At 40.0% G+C, this 20,292-nt stretch overlaps 1 protein-coding gene and 1 long non-coding RNA gene across 2 annotated transcripts in view; one reads left to right on the forward strand and one right to left on the reverse strand.

The window, feature by feature from the left end:
• The first annotated feature begins 1,551 nt into the window (after positions 1-1,551).
• Positions 1,552-20,292, forward strand: part of CCDC62 (coiled-coil domain containing 62) — a 37,668-nt gene continuing 18,927 nt past the window's right edge. Inside the window, exons 1-8 of the mRNA XM_043901970.1 lie at positions 1,552-1,731; positions 4,067-4,259; positions 6,881-7,047; positions 9,691-9,792; positions 11,692-11,863; positions 13,878-13,979; positions 18,122-18,210; positions 18,537-18,652. Coding sequence (XP_043757905.1) covers positions 1,696-1,731; positions 4,067-4,259; positions 6,881-7,047; positions 9,691-9,792; positions 11,692-11,863; positions 13,878-13,979; positions 18,122-18,210; positions 18,537-18,652 — 977 coding nt within the window. The 5' untranslated portion in view covers positions 1,552-1,695. The remainder of the gene's footprint in view (positions 1,732-4,066; positions 4,260-6,880; positions 7,048-9,690; positions 9,793-11,691; positions 11,864-13,877; positions 13,980-18,121; positions 18,211-18,536; positions 18,653-20,292) is intronic.
• LOC122693956 lies at positions 9,336-19,092 on the reverse strand. Its single transcript, XR_006341067.1, has 2 exons — positions 19,035-19,092; positions 9,336-9,429 (listed from the first exon to the last, which is right to left on the reverse strand). It is a non-coding gene; the product is annotated as an uncharacterized LOC122693956 (long non-coding RNA).

Raw genomic sequence — 20,292 nt, forward strand, 5'->3', positions numbered from 1 at the left:
TGACCATAATTAAGTCAATCTCCTTAATGTGTGTCCCAAGAGGTAAGGCAGATTGAGTTAATTGGGGGGCGGGGTCAGGAAACCTAAGGTGTTTCATTGGTTCAATGAACAGTTAGGCGATTTAAGGACTCCATTTAATTGGGGGCGGGGGTGGGTATGGGTGTGGTATTTGAGAGAGGTGATTTAATCAGCAGCGACTCACGTGATTTAGGGGTTGGTTTAATATATAAGGAAAGTTATGACCAACCTAGATAGCATATTAAAAAGCAGAGACATTACTTTGCCAACCAAGGTCCATCTGGTCAAGGCTATGGTTTTTCCAGTGGTCATGTATGGATGTGAGAGTTGGACTGTGAAGAAAGCTGAGCGCTGGAAAATTGATGCTTTTGAACTGTGGTGTTGGAGAAGACCCTTGAGAGTCCCTTGGACTGCAAGGAGATCCAACCAGTCCATCCTAAAGGAGATCAGTCCTGGGTGTTCATTGGAAGGACTGATGCTGAAGCTGAAACTCCAATACTTTGGCCACCTCATGCGAAGAGTTGACTCATTGGAAAAGACCCTGATGCTGGGAGGGATTGGGGGCAGGAGGAGAAGGGGACGACAAAGGATGAGATGGCTGGATGGCATCACCGACTCGATGGGCATGAGTTTGAGTAAACTCCGGGAGTTGGTGATGGACAGGGAGGCCTGGCGTGCTGCGATTCATGGGGTCGCAAAGAATCAGACACGACTGAGCGACTGAACTAACTGAACTTAATATATAGGAGTCACAATACCGGGGCTTGACTGAATCAATGGGAATCACCTGACTTATAGGGACTGATTTAACAATAGGAGTCAAGTCATCCAGCGGCTGATGAAATCAGCCCGGGCACCCCCCAAGAGGGACAGCACCCTTCCAGGCTGAACAGCAGGGTGGATACACGTCCACCCTAAGGGGGCACGTCTACCCCAAAAGGTGCATCTCGTCATTTGATGTACATCAGGGGGTGCACGCCCACAGGGGTACCTCATTATTTAACAAAAGAGCTACATCAAGATTAAAAAACAAAAAAAAAAACTTCCCTCTCTTCATCTGATTCTCAGAACTCTCTGCGGGGCTGGTCAGCAATTGACTATCAACTACTACCAGAGGTGGTGTCTGCCTCCATCTATTTGAATGCCAGGTGCTGACTGTTCTCCCTATCCGGGTGTGCAGGGCAGCTAAGGCGACAGCGCTCGCAGTTTAGGAGGGAAAGACGCGAATCTGTAAGCAGCTGGTCATACATAGGCCAGGACGATGTGGCAGAGACGGCCGTTCATTTGTTCCATCATTCTCCGGGTAGTGGTGAAGAGCGGTTCTTTGCGGGCCGCGGGTAACGGCTTTTACATCGCCAGATAAACCATTCGAGAGTCTCCAGACTTGCAAGAACAAAACGCCGGATGGCGGCGCGACCCGCACCCAAGAGACCAGGAGGGAGCCAGCCCCCCGCGGGGTCTCGCGAGAGCCGGGGCGGCACCTCGGCGACGCCGTAGGCCGAGCGGGCCGGGCGCGCTCCGCGGGGTCGGCGGTTTGGGCGGGCTGGCTTGGGCCGGCGAGGGCGCGGGGCTCCGGGGCTCGGGGCTCGCCCCCCGCCGCTCCGGGCAGGCGCGCCGATGGCGTTTCTAAGGTGACGCTGCGCACACCGACTGTCTCCGGGGGCGGAGGAAACACCTATGAACCCTTCAGCCTCCTTCCTGGCCGGGCGCCAGGTGAGCGGCCGCCTCTCTGCGCCTCTGGTTTCCGCCGGCTAGTCCCAGGGCGAGCGGAGAGCAGTCTTCTGGGACAACGTGCATGGGGGTTACTCAGGAATCGTTCCTGCTTAAAATGTGAAGCAATACTCAGGACGCAGGGGAGCGTCACGTCCGTTTCCTTACCTTAATGAAAACGTGTTCAGCTCAGGCGCGGTGCTCACTTTTTAACGACATACCAATGGGCAAATGCAGAGTTGTTTCTCTGTACACCTGCTCATTCACCTGCACTTGCTTCCCAGCCACCTGTGAGTGGAGCAGCGCTGTAATCACCAGTTTTCCCAAAACGTCTTGAAAGTAAACTTGCCCAAAATATGCATGTGTCTGGTCCGTATAGGTTGAGATGAACGTGTTTTGCACACTTGGTCCATTGTTGTTTCCTGTGTTAGAATCTATGCTCCGGGCTGGCGAACTCAATGCCCCAAGCAACTGGTCTGCCCAGTGAGTATTGGTTGAGTGAATGAGTGAAATGGCTTACCAAAGACTGGAATTCAAGTCTTACGGCTTGGAATTCCTTGACTCCAAGTTCCATTTTCTGTGTTTAGTAAGTAACTAATGCATTCGTCATTATTATTTCTCTACAAATCTTTTAATTCAGAAAGCAGTAATGATGTACATGGGTCTCTGGTAAACAGTAACACTTTTTCTTTTTTTAATTGGAGTATAGTTGGTTTACAATATTGCATTATTTTCAGCATACAGCATAGTGATTCAATTTTTTGTTTTTTAGTTCTTTCGTTCATAGATGGGGACAGTGCCATACTTCAGAATGTGACTTACAGTCTTGCTGATAATTTGTTAATAATAGCTAATGTTTGTTGATCGGTTATGATGGAACAAAATTTTATTAAAGCAGGACATGAAAATTTTAACGTAAAATTTTCTCTGCACTTTGAGCCACACCCTCCTCCCCTTTGGTGTGTATTGTGCATCCCCCTCATACATTAACTCGATCCCTTTAGAAGATCTAGGAATGCCTGCTTACAAAAAAAAAAAAAATGGTGATTTTTTTTCTTAGAACTAGCAAGCAAGTCCTTAGTAGATAGCATTCCTTTTTCAATCATGTAAGGGGTCACAGTGACTCACCACTTGCCTTGTCTGTGCAAATCTGAACTGTGTAAAGGTGAATGTATTATTTTGATGTATTTTCAACCTTTTGCCTCGAAAACGTATGTAACTGTGTTTTGACATCTTACAGGCAGAATGGTTCTCAGAGCTTTTCGAAAGACTGTCTTCCAGGTTATAAACCTCAGATTGGCTGGAAAAAATTTTCCATTTCTTTTTTAGATTAACTGTTGATTGATTTTTAATGACACAATGGTGTGTAATTTTTAATGACACAATGGGAAGTGCTTTACAGACCTTATCTTGCTTAATCCACACAACTCTAAGAAATCGAAATACTGTTACTGCCATTTCACAGCAAAGAAACTAAGGGTTAAGAAAGTTGAGTAACTTGCCCAAGGTCTTAGAGCCACCAAGTGGCTCATTCTGGATTCCCACTTAGGTGAGACCAACTTGACTACACTAGACTTTCAAATGATATATGCTTAAAAGGAATTATTGTAGATAATTTTGTTAGGCATGAAAATGGCATCTTGGCTATATAAAAATGTTCATTTTTAGAGAGGCATACCAAAGTATCTAAAAGTAAAATATATTTTTTATCAACAACAAAAAGAAAAAGGAAAATTGAAATGTTGCAAAACTTTTGATAGTAGTAAAACCTAGTTACTGGGCAAATGTGGTTTATTATACTGTTCTTTTATCTTCTGTGTATGTTTGAAATTTTTCCTTTATAAAATTTGTTTTTAAGTAGGTATGCTGAATTTGGACCAGTTATATTTAAACAATATTTACTTCCTGTTTCCCTTTACTTGATTGTTCTAGAATTGCTAGATGGGGGTATAAGATGGGGGATAATATTGTTGATTGATATAAGGAGAAGGTTGGCAGCAAAGAAAAAAAAATGCAGAAATGGGTTTATCAGTGATTAACCAATGGAGGCTTTACAGCTGGTCCTGCTCTTTAAGAGTGGTGTGTTTTGTATGACAGAAAATGATAGAGTGCACAGTAGGTGTTAGCATGTGTTAAATATACATAATTTTTCTGCCATGTTATAATCAAGAAATAAAATTTCTTGATTCAAGTTGCTGCCTTGAATTGGCAGCAAAAGAAGATACTGGGTTGGCCCTAAACTTTCTTTGGCCTACCCAATATAATTGTTTGGAAAATATGCTTTGGCTGATTTATGTCGATGGCTTTATTTTGTCATGAGTCTACTTTCTATATTTAGAACATCGGGTCAGAGGTTGAGATTTCCACTATTGAGAAACAACGGAAAGAGCTGCAGCTGCTCATTGGAGAGTTAAAAGATCGAGATAGAGAGCTTAATGATATGGTTGCAGTACATCAGAGACAACTTCTTTCATGGGAAGAGGATCGGCAGAAAGTGTTGACTTTAGAAGAACGTTGCAGCAAATTAGAAGGTCAGACATATAGTCAGCATCATCCATCTAGCGCTGGTACATGCCAACATACTGAAAGGGCTCATGGTAAAAATAGAGAAGGAACATCTCAACAGTCCCTGCTGTCCTAGAGTTTAATGGAAGATAGGAGGACTTCATGAACATTCACAACAGAACAGACAAACACAGTATGAACTAAAGTAGGGCAAGCAAAGTATTAATATTTAACTGTAGAAAGTGCTGGGACAGCTCCAGTAGACAGGGAGAGTCAAGAGCGAACCTGAAGGAAATCAGTTTTGAGCTAGAATATGAATCAAGATGCCACTGAACTGGCCATTCCTTTTGAACTGACTCAAAGATTTTAAACTTTTGATATTGAACTTGATCTCAAATACCTAAAACAGTCATATTTTAAAATTATAGCAGCCTCAAAAGTGGCTTACAAAAATTTCCCTTTGTACCATATTTTAACTGTCATCCCTTTGGTGCTACCCTAAAATCTGACTGTTCTATAGACACTGTGTTAATATTACTAGAATGTACCAGAGGAGGAAATACTAGATCTGTTTAATAGAAAAGTAGGGACTTCCCTGGTGGTCTGTTGGTTAAGAATCCACCTTCCAATGCAGGGGATGTGGTTTCAATCCCTGGTCGGGGATCTAGGATCCTGCATGCCGTGGGGCAACTAAGCCCTCATGCCACAGCTACTGAACTCACATGCCTCAACCAGAGAATCCGGGTTCTGCAACTAAGACCCGACACAGTCAAAAAAATAAGAAAGCTAACCATATATCCCCTTCTTTTTTTTTTTTTTTTGCTTTTATTACACAAAGGATTCTGTAAATGTGACAATTTAAATATGATTAATTTTTCAGTTTCCTTGATTATCATCTGATTTTACTCTAACTGTACCCACTGCACATATATACACATAAATGCAGTATTTGTTTATTTTTAAAATTAAATTTTGTTTTAATTTTTGACCATGCCATGCGGCATTTGGGATCTTAGTTCCCTGACTAGGGATCAAACCTGTGCCCTGTGCATTGGAAGCACAGAGTCTTAACCAATAGACCACCTGGGAAGCCCCAATAAGGTATTTTTAAATTGAGGTCTACACATTGATTTTTGGACATAATGCTGTTGCACACTTAATATACTAAAATATAAACATAACTTTCATATGCACTGGAAAACCAAAATATTTGTGTGATTCACTTTATTATGATATTCCCTTTATTGCAGTGGTTTAGAACTGAACCTACAATATCTCAGAGGTCTGCCTGTATAACCATTAGTATCTGGTTTTAAAATGATCAAGCCACTTGAATAGGCATTTCACAGAAAACTGGCCAATAAATTTACAAAAAAGTTCTCATTTGTAATTAGGGAAACGAAAATGAAAATTAAAACCATAATGAGACTTCTTACACTTAACAGACTGGCGAAAAATATCAGGTACTGGTAAAATTGTGGAGCAAGGGAAGACTCATTCACTGCTGGTGGGAGAGTCAGTCAGTACAACTACTTTGGAAAAATCATGTGACGGTTCTAGTAAAGTTGAAGATATACCGAGCTATGGCTCTGCATTTCCACTTCTGGAAGTATACTCCCACTTCAGTATCCAAGTGAATTACCTAAAAGTGAAGTGAAAGTATTAGTTGTGCAGTCGTGTCCGTCTCTTTGCACCCCCATGGACTGTAGCCCAGTCGGCTTCTGTGTCCATGGAATTGTCCAGACAACGATACTGGAGTGGTTGGCCATTCCCTTCTCCAAGGAATCTTCCTGATCCAGGGATCCAACCCAGGGTCTCCTGCATTGCAGGCAGATTCCTTACTATCTGAGCCACCAGAGAAGTCCTCAGGATCTTACTAACAAGTAGATTGTGATACAGTAGGTCTGTGGCCCAAGAGTCTGCATTTTTAACAAGTTCACAGTTGATGCTGGTGCTGCTGGTCTGAGGGACCACATTTTATTTAGGAGCTCTTGCAAAAGCATGAAGATGCTTGTGCAAGAATCTTCAGAGCAACAGTGTTCATAATAGCTGTGAAGTGGAAACAGTCCAAATGACCATCGATAGTAGAATGTGTAAGTAAATGTTGGCATAATCATATAATGTTATTATGTGGGAATGACAGTGCACAAGGAGGAGTTACACAGCCACATGGATACATCTCAGGATCATAATCTTTATTTTTTGTCCCTGCAGTGCAGCTTGTGGGATCTTAGTTCCCTGACCAGGGATCAGACCTATGCCCTTGGCAGTGAAAGGGCGGAGTCCTAACCACTGGACCACTAGAGAATTCCCAGAATCATAATCTTAAGTGAAAAACAACAAACAGAATTCACACAATTAAAAAAAAAAAAAAGAATTCACACAATTAAACTATTTTTAGGGATGTGATCATAGATAGTAAAACTGTAATAAAGAACAAGGAAATGAGTAAGCTCAGGATGGTGGTTGGAAGGTGGGAATTGGAGAGACTGTCCAGGAAGTGACACCCAGGGCTAGTGTTCTGTTTCTTGACTACGGTACAGTATCGTGCATTTCGTAATAAAAACTTTTCAAAGAAGAATTAACCTTTGAAAGATTCCTTCGCACACTTACTTTTTAACCATTGCCTGAAAATAATCTCCCTCAGGTGAACTACATAAAAGAACTGAAATAATCAAGTCACTCACAAAGAAGGTAAAAAGCCTTGAATCGAACCAAATTGAATGCCAGAGTACGCTTCAGAAGACTCAACTACAGCTTCAGGAGATGGCCCAAAAGGCAACCCATTCCTCTCTCCTCTCTGAAGACCTTGAGGTTGGTTTTATTATTCTAATTAATTAATTTTTTATTAGAGTATAACTGCTTTACAATGTTGTGTTAGTTTCTGCTGTATGACAGTCAGTCGGTGAGATTGGTTTTCAGATAAGCTTCGCTAGCCCAAATTCTGTTTGTGTTTCAGTTATTAAAGTAGTTCATAGACTTAAATATTTCCATTAAATGTGTGTGTGTGTATAAAAGTATATCCATCCATTCAGCATCACAGTTTTATATTGATGGTGAGCTTTGGTTAGCCACTAGTGTTGTTTTGTCTTGAAGATGAAGCTTCATTACAGCTCTTTTCTAATTGTTAGGCCATTTGTTTGGTAGCATCCTTCATTTCATCAATAGTGGGTTAATTTAAAAAGTCTTTCTCAAAGTCTGAGATCAGTATCACCACGCAGCTTCAAATTATGTTTCCTGAATAACTGTGTCTAATTTGATGAAACAGATATCTACCTCATGTTAGTGGCATATTGGGAACAAAATGTCAGAGTGATCTTTCAGTTTTCAGTCCTGGCTGATGAAACATCAAATATCTTTTGAACTCATGCTTTTTGAGAGGCACAGTGAGAAAGCCTTTTTAAAAATATTTATTTATTTATTTGTCTTTTTTTTTTTTTTTACTGTTCTGGGTCTTTGTTGCTGCAAGGGCTTTTCTCTAGTTTCAGAGAGTGGAGGCTACTCTCTAGTTGAGGTGCATGGGCTTCTCATCGTGGTGGCTTCTCTTGTTTCAGAGCATGGGCTCTAGGGTGGACAGGCTTCAGCAGGTGCAGCTCACGGGCTAAGTAGTTTGGTGCATGTGGGATCTTTCTGGACCAGGGATCGAATCCACTGGCAGATGGATCTTTACCACTGAGCCTCTAGGGAAGCCTGAGAAAGCCTTTGTTGTTGTTGTTACTGCCTTCATGTTCTTGTTTCATAATGACACCAGTATAGATCTTGGTAATGTAGTGAATCTTAATAACTCATAATAATTGTATAGATTTTATGTCTTAATTTTTTTTTTTCAGATTACTCTTCTAGACAGTTTTAAGCTGTAAAATAAGTGAAAACTATTAATGGAATCTCTTGATGTGAAAGTGAAAGTCGTTTAGTCGTGTCTGACTCTTTGCGACCCCCATGAGCTATACAGTCCATGGAATTCTCCAGGCCAGAATACTGGAGTGGGTAGCCTTTCCCTTCTCCAGGGGATCTTCCCAACCCAGGGATCGAACCCAGGTCTCCCACATTGCAGGCAGATTCTTTACCAACTAAGCCACAAGGAAAGCCCAGAATCTCTGATATGTTGAATTAAAAAATGGAAGTACGTCAGCCAGCTTGGACTGCCATAACAAAATACCATAGACTGGGAGAAGTCTTAAAAAACAGAAATTTTTTTCCTTACGGTTCTGCAGGTTAGAAGTCGAAGATCATGGTGCCGGCATGGTTGGTTTCTGGCGAGGGCTGTCTTCTTGACTTGTAAATGGAATGGTCACCTTCTTACCACATCCTCGTGTGACAGGGAGAGACAGCACCTGAGCAAGCTCTCTGGTGTCTTTTCTTCTGAGGGCTCTGATCCCATCCTGAGGGCCCCACCCTCATGACCTCATCTAAACCTAATTCCTTCTCAAAGGCTCCACCCCCAAACACCATCACATTGGAAGTTAGGGCTTCAGCATATGCATTTGAGGGTGGATGCAGTTCAGTCTGTAGCAGGGAGATTTTTTCTTTTTTTAAATTAATAAACTTTATTTTTTTAGAGCAGTTTTAGGTTCATAGCAAAATTGGGTGGAATGTACACAGATTTCTCATAGACACTCCCTCCCCCGCCCTCTCCCCCATCTAGCCTCCTCCACTGTGGACATTGTGCATCCCAGTGGTATTGATACATTTGTTATAACCAGTGACACGTCATTGCCACATCATTGGGTGAGACATCAAAGTCCATAGTTTACGTTAGGGTTCACTCTTGGTGTTGTACATTCTGTGGGTTTTGACAAATAATGACCTGTATCCACCATTGTAATATCATACAAAATACTTTCACAACCCTAAAAACCCTCTCTGCTCTGTCCTTCTTTCTTGCAGTCCCTGGCAACCCCTGATCTCATAGTTTTGCCTTTTCCAGAATGTGGTGTAGTTGAAACCATAGAGTATGTAGCCTTTTCAGATTGGCTTCTTTCACTTAGTAATATGCATTTAAGTTTCCTCCATCAAATATAGATCTGTGGTTTAAAAAATCCCTGATAAGTGAGAATACCTCAATGTGAAGTTATTTCAACATAAAGTAGAAAAGATGCACAGAAGTTCTTAATGCTACTTTATTTTAGCAAAGGAAATCTCTCACTAATCCAGTTTCCGTTCATTCTTATGTTCATGCTCCTTTTTCTCACCAGCCTGAAAGTATACATAAAAGACCATTAGGAAGTAGGCATGTTTAGAAACGTAACTGATAGAATTCAGAAGGGCAAACATAAGAATGGAGAGGAGGATGGGGAAATAGATGTTTGTGTTGCTTTTTGATGACTGCTTAAATAGCTCACTTTGTTACTAAAAAGGTTAAAGAAAAAACAAAAAGAATGAGCACAGATTATGGCTGGTGAGAGTAGTGAAAGCTTTTAAATGACTGGGTTAGTATTTTGTGTTTTTTCCTTGTAGGCTAGAAATGAAAATCTCAGCAACACATTAGTGGAACTTTCTGCTCAAGTGGGACAACTGCAAGCTCGTGAGCAGGCTCTCACCACCATGATAAAGCTGAAGGTAATTCAGAATAATGATACCTCCATGTGCCAGGCACCTTGTGGTCGATAAAGTATAGTCATGTACCTTATCTTACTTAAGTCCCACAGTGACCCAGATGGGTCGAGCTATCAATATGATTATCTTTTTTTAAAATTCTGGTTTTAGAAATGAGGGAAACAGGTTTAAAATGATGCACCCAAAGCATTGAGAGGAGGCAGAACTCCACTGTGGGTTTCTGTCTTCAAGGCCTGTTCCACAGTTTAGCATGCCTGAATTAGCTGGTTTTCTTCTGAAGTATTCCACTACTACTAAGTCTCATAAAGTTATCAACAGATTACTTGTTAATGTATTTTAATTGAAAAGAAAACTTAGCAATCAGCAGTTGATATAGTCACTAACATGCCATAAATAGTGGTTGATAAACAGTTATCCTTTTTTTTTTTTTTTGGCCACATCGTGCAGCATGTGGGGAATTAGTTCCCTGACCAGGGATTGAACCCATGCTCCCTGCACTGGGAGTGTGGTCTTAACCACTGGACCACCAGGAAGTCCTGATAAACAGTCTCTTCTATTTGATGACACATGTGTTTGACCACAGGTGACTAGAGAAGTGATGCTGGTATAATGGGGCACTGATGGTAATTCACATGTGATTTTTCCCACCACATGAATGTTTTTGAGTGATCAGGGGCAAGGTTTCAGAAAATTAAAGAGAAAATATTAAAATCTATAGAGTTGTCTTTAATCAAGTAGTGACCAGTTTCCTGGCTTCAGCAACCCCTACAGTTTCCATCAAAGCAAAGTCCTGGTGAAGCTGCCAAAACTGAGATGCTGAAAATGATTTGCCTGACTGATGTGTGTGCAGTGGCATTTGCTTAACTTGTGTCCATGTATTTAATAGGACTACTGTGAAGTAGTCAGATTACTTTGTTATCTGATCACAAAGTTCCATCTCCTGCATCCCAACCCTTATCAGTTTTTGAATGATCTGCCCCAACCCTATTTTTTCCATAAATCCTCCTAACGTGAGATATACAAACTGTGAAGTGTTTTAGGAACACGTATATGATGCTACCACAGGTTTCTCTGTCCACGGGATTCTCCGGGCAAGAATACTGCAGTGGATTGCCATCCCTTCCTCCAGGGGATCTTCCCAACCCAGGGATCAAACCCAGGTCTCCTGCATTGTAGGTGGATTCTTTACCTCCTGAGCCACCAGGGAAGCCCAACTTGTGTAATTGTGGCCATTTCCTGTCGACTCCTCTGTCATGTGGGTAGTAACAACAGTTCTTACCTCAGAGAGTTACTATGAGGCTTAAATGAGTTAACACATGGAAAGTGCTGGATTGAAACTGGGTATACAATTACATGACCTGGACTTTTTTTGTTGTTGTTGTTGTTGTTTTTTTGAGTTTTTATTAGAGTACAGTTAGGGCTTCCCTGGTGGCTTAGAGCCTCTGCTCACAATGCAGGAGACTCGAGTTTGATCCCTGGGTCAGGAAGATCCCCTGGAGAAGGAAATGGCAACCCACTCCAGTACTCTTGCCTGGAAAATTCCGTGGGCTACAATCCATGGAGTCGCAAAGAGTTGGACACGACTTCACTTTCACTTTTCATTTTCCACAGCTGATTTACCATGTTCTGTGTTTTAAGTGTACATCAAAGTAAATCAGTTATATAAATACATAGACCTGCTCCTTTTTAGGTTTTTTTCCCATATAGGCCATTACAGAGTAGTGAGGAGAGGTCCCTGTGCTATATAGCAAGTTCTCACTAGTTACCTATTCTGTATATAGTAGTATGTACACGTCAATCCCAATCTCCTAATTTATCCCTGCTCCACAATGAGATTTCAGTAAGTGTCATCTTGTTTAGTTGGCATTTTAAAATGTAACAGTTTTCAAATTTGGGTTTTAGGACAAAGATATTATTGAGGCAGTCAATCACATTGCTGACTGTTCGGGTAAATTTAAATTGTTAGAGCATGCCTTACGTGATGCTAAGATGGTGGAGACCTGTATTGTGAAAGAAAAGCAAGATTATAAGCAGAAATTGAAGGCACTTAAGATTGAAGTCAATAAATTAAAAGGTAAGGAAGAAGCCTAAATGTAGGTGTTTTATCTTGGGAATATATTTCTTTGTTTGAGTTCACCTAATCTGATAACTGGGAGGAAGGCTGTTGTTAGCTTTAGGTCCCATCATAAAATGTTCATTTCATTTGTATAGAATTATGCAGCAGTTTTTGTGTTACAAGATAAATAGCCGAAAAAAAAAAAAAGAAGAAAAAAAAAAGATAAATAGCAAGAGTTGGGGAAAACTGCCTAATGCATTATATTTAAAAAATAATCCTGCCTTTGCTGTACCAGTTAACTATTGCTACTATATGCCTTGTGGCAACCAACAAAGGTATCTCAGTGGTGTCCTTTGATAAACTCATTTATCTGGAAGCCACTAGGGAATTGGCTGATCTCTGCTGGGCCCACTGGAGCATCTTTTCCCTGGTTGGGTAGTATGGGCATTTCTTCCCATGGTGAAGGCAGAAACTTAAGAGAGGAAGCAGAAAGATAAGAGGGCCTGGCCCGCCATCACTTGCCCTTCATTCTGTGGCCAAAGTGAATCACATGGCTGAACTCAGAGTCAGGCAATGGAAAAATATCCTCTGCCCTTTTGTGGGAGAAATTAAAAAAAAAAACAACTGAGGAATGAATGCAGAGAGGGATAAGGAGTTGCCACCTGCAACAGACTACCAGAGTGGCTATTCAGTGCATGTTCTATTTTGGGGAGAATTCCTTTTGTGTCTTCCTTTTTCTGTTTTCATTCTCACAGTAACTCCATGGTTTATTCTACTCCTTGAAGTTTTCTAATGAAATGAAGGCTGGGTACAGCAGATAAGTTAGTGCTACATACTTGGAGGTGGATCTAGGTGATAGAGTAAAAATTTCCATTTGTCTTCAGAGGGTACAGGGGGAGGCCCACTTGTCTCTGGCTTTTCCCAGCTGTATCACAGAAGAAGCTGTTGGATTCAGGAGCTATCTGGGTCTTAATTCCACACCCAGATGATCACATTTGTAAGTAGTCATCAGTTAGACATGAGGACTGACTCTCACAGTGGAATAGGCAGCCTTAGAATGACAAAGCGGTGCAATGGTGTGGTTATTCCGCCTCTGTCCGAGGCGGGGCCCCTCGTGAGGCAGGGAGTCACTGTTGAAATTGGGAAAGCTTATTGTGACAGGTTTAGTTTAAAAGACTCCACCTGCTAAAATCTTGTTCTAATGATGCCCTGACTCCTGGCAAATGATAATTTTGTGTCCATTTGTAGCTTCATCTAAAACCATAATCCTACTATAAGCCCCTTGACAGCAGGGATGGACTCTAGTAGCACAGCCCTTGGAGTACATTGTAGGCATTCAGTAAATTTATTGAATGTTATGTGTACCTAGGTAAGATTAAAAGTAAAAAGAAGTCTGTTTTATCAACTTTTACACCTTATTTTAGAAATTTAACATTTGTTTAAATAAAATAAAAACAGGGCCATGGATAGTGAGCCAGAGAGTAAGGGACAGAGACTCATTTAGTTTGAGTGCACTGGAAAGACATCTTCGAAGAGAACATTTGAGCTGAAACTTGGATGATGGAAAGAACTAGTCATGTAAAAATCTGGGCCAAGATCTTCCAGGCAGAAGAAACAGCAAATGCAAAAGCCCTGGGGTGGGTTCAGAGGTTGGGGCAAGTGAGAGGAACAGATTGAAAGGACAGGGCCAGGCTGTACAGGGCTTAAGGTTATGAGTTTATATTTCATCCTAAATGTAGTATGAGGGCTTTTAGCAGAGAAGTGATGCCAGCAGATGGCCCTGATGGCTCTGTGGACATCAGGCTGCAATGGGAGAGGCAAGGTTCGTGCAGGCAAACAGTGGGGAGCCTTGGCCAGGATCACTGCCAGGCATGCAGTGAAATGTCAGATATGGGACATTTTGGCTGTAGATCCAACAGGACTTCATATGGATTGGAAGTGGGTGCTAAGGACATGAGAGGTATTCACAGTGTATATTCCTCTAGAAAACTAGTATTTATTTGAGGACTTTCTCCCCCTTCTATTTGTGAAGAGGATCTAAATGAAAAGACAACAGAAAATAACGAACAACGAGAAGAGATCATTCGCCTCAAGCAAGAGAAGAGTTGCCTGCATGACGAATTGGTCTTTACTGGTAAAAATAGATTGTTTGTTTAAATGATTGAATAGTTACATATTTTGTAGCCTGTACTTTCTTTGGTACTACCATGGTGGGCTAAATGAACTGTGCCTGCCTCAAAATACTATATGTATTTATGTAATTAATTTTAACACCCTTTGAGAAATGAAGAGAGACCATGCAGGACATTTTAAAGCTGTCATCATACTTCCCAGTTAACTCAGTTTTCCCTTCTGTAAAATGAGGAGCTGCTCTCCCTTCCAACTTGAGTACGTGACTGTACTTCTTACTAAAAATGTAACACTTGGCTTAAAAATTCATTAAGAAAGAATCTTATGAGCCAAAGAAGGGAGGATGTTCATACTTTTGCAAACACTAGGTAAAAATTAGAAATTCAACATTTTTTCAGTTTTCCAAATAAATCACCCGTAATTATTACAGTTGGAAAACTTTATGTGTTTTGTTACATCAGTATGACCCCAAAATAATAATATTGGAGATGAATTGTTCATGATTTGAAAGCAAGTTTGTCAGTAATGTGTAATGTAAAAATTGCACACACACTTCTTCACTGGCTGCCATATCTCCTGCACTTTTAACCCCAATTCACCCCAGTATGTTAGAGTGTGTAGCTCCTCCTTTCTCTACTCCCAACTGAGAATCACTGATAAATAGATCTGATCCATATATGTCTAGATCTGATCTATATATGGCCCTGCCAGCCAAGATTTTTTAGAATTTAATTCTGGTAGTTTGTATTAAGAAAATCATAAATTTGGAGATAAAGTTCCAAATAGAAATTAAATGAACATTTTTGGGTCTACTCATACATACCCTCAATGTTCTTCCTTCTAGGTACAGAATACATTTCTATAAGTTAAAGGACAGGATACAGTATTACATTTTTTTTCTAAAGAAAGTGGAATTCTTTTTTTTTCTGAAAGTGGAATTCTTAATTTTAATCTCGTATGATTAAGATAGGAGACACGCAGTTTTCTACCACTAGAGGTCACTATTTCTGTTATTTCTAGGATTGCTGTGTTTCAAAGCAATACTGTCCTATGCAGCATGCACACAGCTAAAGATACATATATAAAGATAGACACATATTTGGATGTATACATAAAGATATTTGTAGCTTTACAGTTGAATTCACACAATCTTTGGATCAGCGTATATGTGCCAGGCACTCTGTTAGTGACCAGGAAGCTCAGGGCCCACAGAGTTCAGTTCAGTTCAGTCCAGTTCAGTCGCTCAGTCATGTCCGACTCTTTGCGACCCTATGAACCGCAGCACGCCAGGCCTCCGTGTCCATCACCAACTCCCGGAGTCCACCCAAACCCATGTCCATTGAGTCCTAGTGTTACATAAATGCTATGAATAAAATGCTATGAAAGGTCAGCAGATGGAGAAAAATTTACAAGATATTTAATAAATAACCTCCTTTTCTTTTGGTTCATCTATTTCTACTCATTCTGTTAGGTATTACTAGGTAAAGTATATGTAATTTGTTGGCTAATACTCCAATAAATCCATTTTGTGAAATAATTTTTTTAATCATTTCCTAAGCTTATTTCTTAAACATTTTTTCTGGTCAAACCACTGTCTCAGAACAATTTTTGTGAGCTTAAATGATAAAAGTGAATTACACCTAAAAATAAGTTTTAAAGGCTTAACCTGATAATACGCTCTCAGGTGCCATGGCTGAAAATTAACATTTTATTTGAGATTGGAAGATGCCTTAGAAATGTACTTTTAATTCAAAACTTCATTTTCCCTCTTATTGAAGTTCTTCACATAGGCTTAGAGACAGGTTTCATTTGTACATGTTGCTTATAAGAAGTTTTTTTAAAAAAAAAACATGATGCTAGTTTACATTTCTGTGGTCCTGAGAGTTCTGTAAGACTGAGTGAAGGTCTTTCAGGCAGTAAAAGGCAGAGCGGCTTGATCGGAGCTCAGCAGGTCCAGACTCCAGCACCCCTTCCTTTATGCTGCTGTGCTTAGGCAGATGTCAGCAGAGAGTTCCGTATCTCTTTGTTTTCAGTAACCAACTTGTGAAAATAGGCAGACCCACTCCACTATGGTCCCGAGATAATCCAGTCATGTAGGAAAGTGTCAGAGCTAAGGAAACAATTCTGTTTTATGCAACAGTAGATTATTCTAAAGACAAATTAAGGCAGTACTGAAGTACATTCAGAATCGCCCTTTCAATGCCAGATAAAGTCGTTAGCTTTTGTTTAGGGGGCTGTGCTGTGCCCTAAAGAAATATCTCTAAACACTGGGAAGGCACCAGCATGTTAGATGCTGTTAAAAAATGAGAGGTGGAAAAAAAAAAAAAAAAAAAGAGAGGTGGGTAGAACAGAGAGCAGCCAGGAGGCCTAGACGCCCTATAGGCATCACTTCCACTGTGAAAGGAGCTATGGCCCCTCTTTTATTGTTTTCTTTGTGCATAGGATTGAATTCATACAAACTAAATGGGGCTTCATAAATATTGCAAGTGCACTACTTTTTTAGGCTTTTGTTCTGGTGTTGACTCATCTAATGCAAGGAAATAAATTCAGAAATGAGGAGATGTAGTAGTTTAAACCTGAGGCGGTGGCTTTTACTATGCCATGTCCTCCATTCTGTGCAGGAAGATTACCTTTTTAAAAGTATGATGATGCTACAGACTGGGGTTGGGAGGGCTGAGCATTAAGCGTGTTTGGGTAGGAGGTGGTGGCTTTTCACAGGTCACTCCTCATGCTTTATTCCACCTGGCCTTGCTCTGATTACTAGCAAGCACTTGGCAGAAAAGCTGTCTAGGAAGAGTCTGCGTCCCCAGCGAAGCTCATGCCTTTGTCCTTGGATGGTTTCTGTGATGTTCCAACTGTAAAGCGACGGTAAAATAAATATTGTATTCTTCATCCATGAGAAAAATGACATGTGGAAAAGGAACTATTAATAAACCATAGGAGTTGCACATTTTGACTTAGGCTGCCTCTGATTGACTCAAAATCCATTCATGTAATAGAGGGCCATTTTGTGCATTTCATTTGAACTTCTTATAAAGATAGTGGGTTTTTTTTTTAGGTGAAACATTTACTGTCGATCTCTCACTTCTGTGTGAATGAAATGATTTCTCCTTAAGCATAATACTAATATTTTTTTCTGGTGCAAGACTTCATGTAGAGCTTCAGTTCTTTCCTTTCTGTGGGTTCTCATTTGCCAAGTTCTGAAACTATTTTAAAAATATTGACTTCTCATACTCCAACCCTAGTAATAATGAAGTGTCCCCATTTCAGCAGAATGTTTATGGTCTTTATAAGATGGAGGTTTAAAAAAAAATACCTTTTTGTCTTTCTGAGCTAGGAAATTGAGTGTAATACTCAAGTGTATATTCAAGACAATTCTGAATCTTAATTACCTATCAGGTAAAAAGAGTTTTCAAGAAATAGAAAGTCTGTAAAGGAGTCCTGGGCTTTCATTAAAATGGAAAGACAAGTTTATCTACCTATGGGGTCACCTCATTGGTTCAGGTATTTTAAGTCTTTGGTTTGCAAGATCACATAGGAATTGTGAGATCTCACATAGGATTGTGAGATTATATCAGATTGACTTACATACTGATGAAAACAGTGATTTTTTTTTTCTTGCCCCTTGTAATGTCAGTTTTTTTTCTGTTGATAAAAGTAATATGTTGTTTGGATTTTTATAAGGAAAATGCATTTATAAGTTACCTGTGTAATGTGAATAAATAAGTAAAGAATAAAGTATTAAATTGTAGAGATTTAGAACTCATCCCCTCCCCCCAAAAAAGGAAAACAATTTTCTTTAATCCTTACATCTAAAAATTACTTCTTTTGATATTTCAGTGTGCTTGCCGTCAGCATATATGTACATACAGACACACACGTGTCATTTGATCATAGAGTTTGTACAGTTTGGAATACTTTTTTGACTTAGCATTAATTATATTGCGAAAGTTTTCAAATTTGGCGAAGGATCTAGTTAGAATCACAGATTAAACTTCTTCCCAGGCATCCATTTTGCAATTTTAAAATTCAGAAACAAGTGGGAAAAATAATGTTAGCCATGTGCACATTCAGTTGTCAGAAATGAAGAGGTGTGTATTGATGTGGCTGGTGAAAAATGTTTTAATAATATTTGTTCTTAAATAGCAGAGAGAGAAAAAAGGAAAGATGAGTTACTTGATATCGCAAAGTCAAAGCAAGAACGCATGAATGCAGAACTGCATAATCTGAGACAGGTACGTCCCCACTCTTCACTATTAAGTGGGAAACATAAATTAGGAAAAGTGTATGCCTGGTGATTTTGTTTATGGTGCTTCTGGAATCCTGACTACTTTAAAGGTGTATCAATCGTATTAACCTCACAGATAGAGTCTTGCTTAAAGTAAAGGAGACTAGTTATACTAACAAATCTTGGTGCTAACATAGGAAAAATGAAAGCAAACATATTCAGCATATGTCTTTAGCCGCTATCTTATACGTTTTAGCATCTGAAACGCCCAATTGTTGGCTTGCTTTAGCTTTGTCGTTACACTTTATATTGATTTATCAATATCTATGGCAGATTTACGTAAAACAACAGCGTGATCTGCAGTTTCTTAATTTCAATGTGGAAAATTCTCAGGAATTAATACAGATATATGACTCAAAGATGGAGGAATCAAAGGGCATGGAATCCAGGTAACCTTAGTAAGATGCCATTAATATCATATTGTATTTATCCCATCATTCATCAATATTTGTTAAGTACCTACTATGGGTCAGTACTTACTACTATTCCCTAGATAGCAGGGAGTAAATGGGAATAAATATATGTGAGCTAATAATTATCATTCTAATCCTGGGTTGTAGTGAGACTAGATTTAGAATTTTAGGCATGATCCTAATTAAACTATTCGATAAATTTCATTAAATACATTATTTGTGTGTGTCTGTGTGTTGTATAGAAGGCTTTGAGGTAAAGTAGAAATTACAGAGATGAATCATTTATTCAGAACGCTCAGTATTTTAGGCACTGGGCTAGGAACAGGGGAAATAAAGATATACTGGGTATTATACTTACCTAAAAGAAAGAACATCAAAGAATGGTAGAAATAACTGCAGTAGAAGTTCAGCTGAGGGTGACCTCTGCTTGCAGCTTGATTTTTCCATTTTCCTTATTAATAGAAGAAGATATCTGCTCTTACCTATAACAGGCAGTATGTGAATTAAATTGGTTTCTGTAAAAGTATAATATAAACATATGAGGAGTGGTTTAATTTAACAAGCATGCAACTGTCCCACAGTTCAATTTAGTCCACTTATTCAGCCAAAATAGTAAGGGAGTCGTGGAAAGGAGGAGGCATTCAGGGAATTCCCGTCTCTCCACATAAGGGCAGAAGCTGGACCCAGTGGCGCAGCTCCTCTCCCTAGGAGGGTGGGGTTCAGGGCTGGGAGTGGTCAGGAGTTGCAAGGTTTTGCTGCAGACAGTAAGACTGGGGACTCACCCCACACTTTGCTACATTGGCTCTGCTTTTCTTCGAGGTCTTTTATTGGGGGTTCTAACACCATCGCTTTGTATCCCAGCATCTGCAGCTGCTACTAATAAACACCAGAAGCCCCTAACCAGTTGTATCTCTTTCCTTTTTGTACTTCATTTCCTCTGGGAGGCACCTGGCCTAGATGATTGAGGTTATTCTTTAAGAACATAAAGTGACCTTTCCCATTATAGAAGGAGAATCAAAATCATATAGATTAGAACCCCTGAACACGTGTGACATGAGAATTTTAACAGGCAGTGTATTAAAAGGTTTATCACAATGATTTTTATTTTATGCACATGCGTCATTTTTACTTTAGACTGGTTTTCAATGCATAGCTACATAGGCATGCCGCAGATAAATGGGATGGTCATGAATACAGTATGGTAAACACATCTGGCACTGTCCAGTTTATCTCTATACCTTGAATCCCCATTGCCTTTCAGTCTTGGCTTTAGCTCTGTTTACTGTGAAACTAATAGAATTAGGAAAAGAAATAACAGATCAATCAACGAGTATTTACAGAACACTGAGTGTGTATTAACAACCATCCTAGGTGCTAGGGGGATTAAAAATGCCTTCATATGTGAAAAACACCCTTAGGCATCTTCAGACAAGACATTCACATGTATGAAACAGCGGGCCGTACAGTTGTAATGGGAGAGGCTCACTCTGATTAATTAGATCATATATGCAGTAAGATAGTGATTTGCAGTATGGACAGTATGTACAGTAGACCTTAAGGATGGGTCATGGGGGAGTGGGCATATGGGCTTGATGATCAGAAAGACTTCCTGGAGG

The sequence above is a fragment of the Cervus elaphus genome, chromosome 5 (assembly GCF_910594005.1).
Source record: "Cervus elaphus chromosome 5, mCerEla1.1, whole genome shotgun sequence".
NCBI classification, from domain to species: domain Eukaryota; kingdom Metazoa; phylum Chordata; class Mammalia; order Artiodactyla; family Cervidae; genus Cervus; species Cervus elaphus.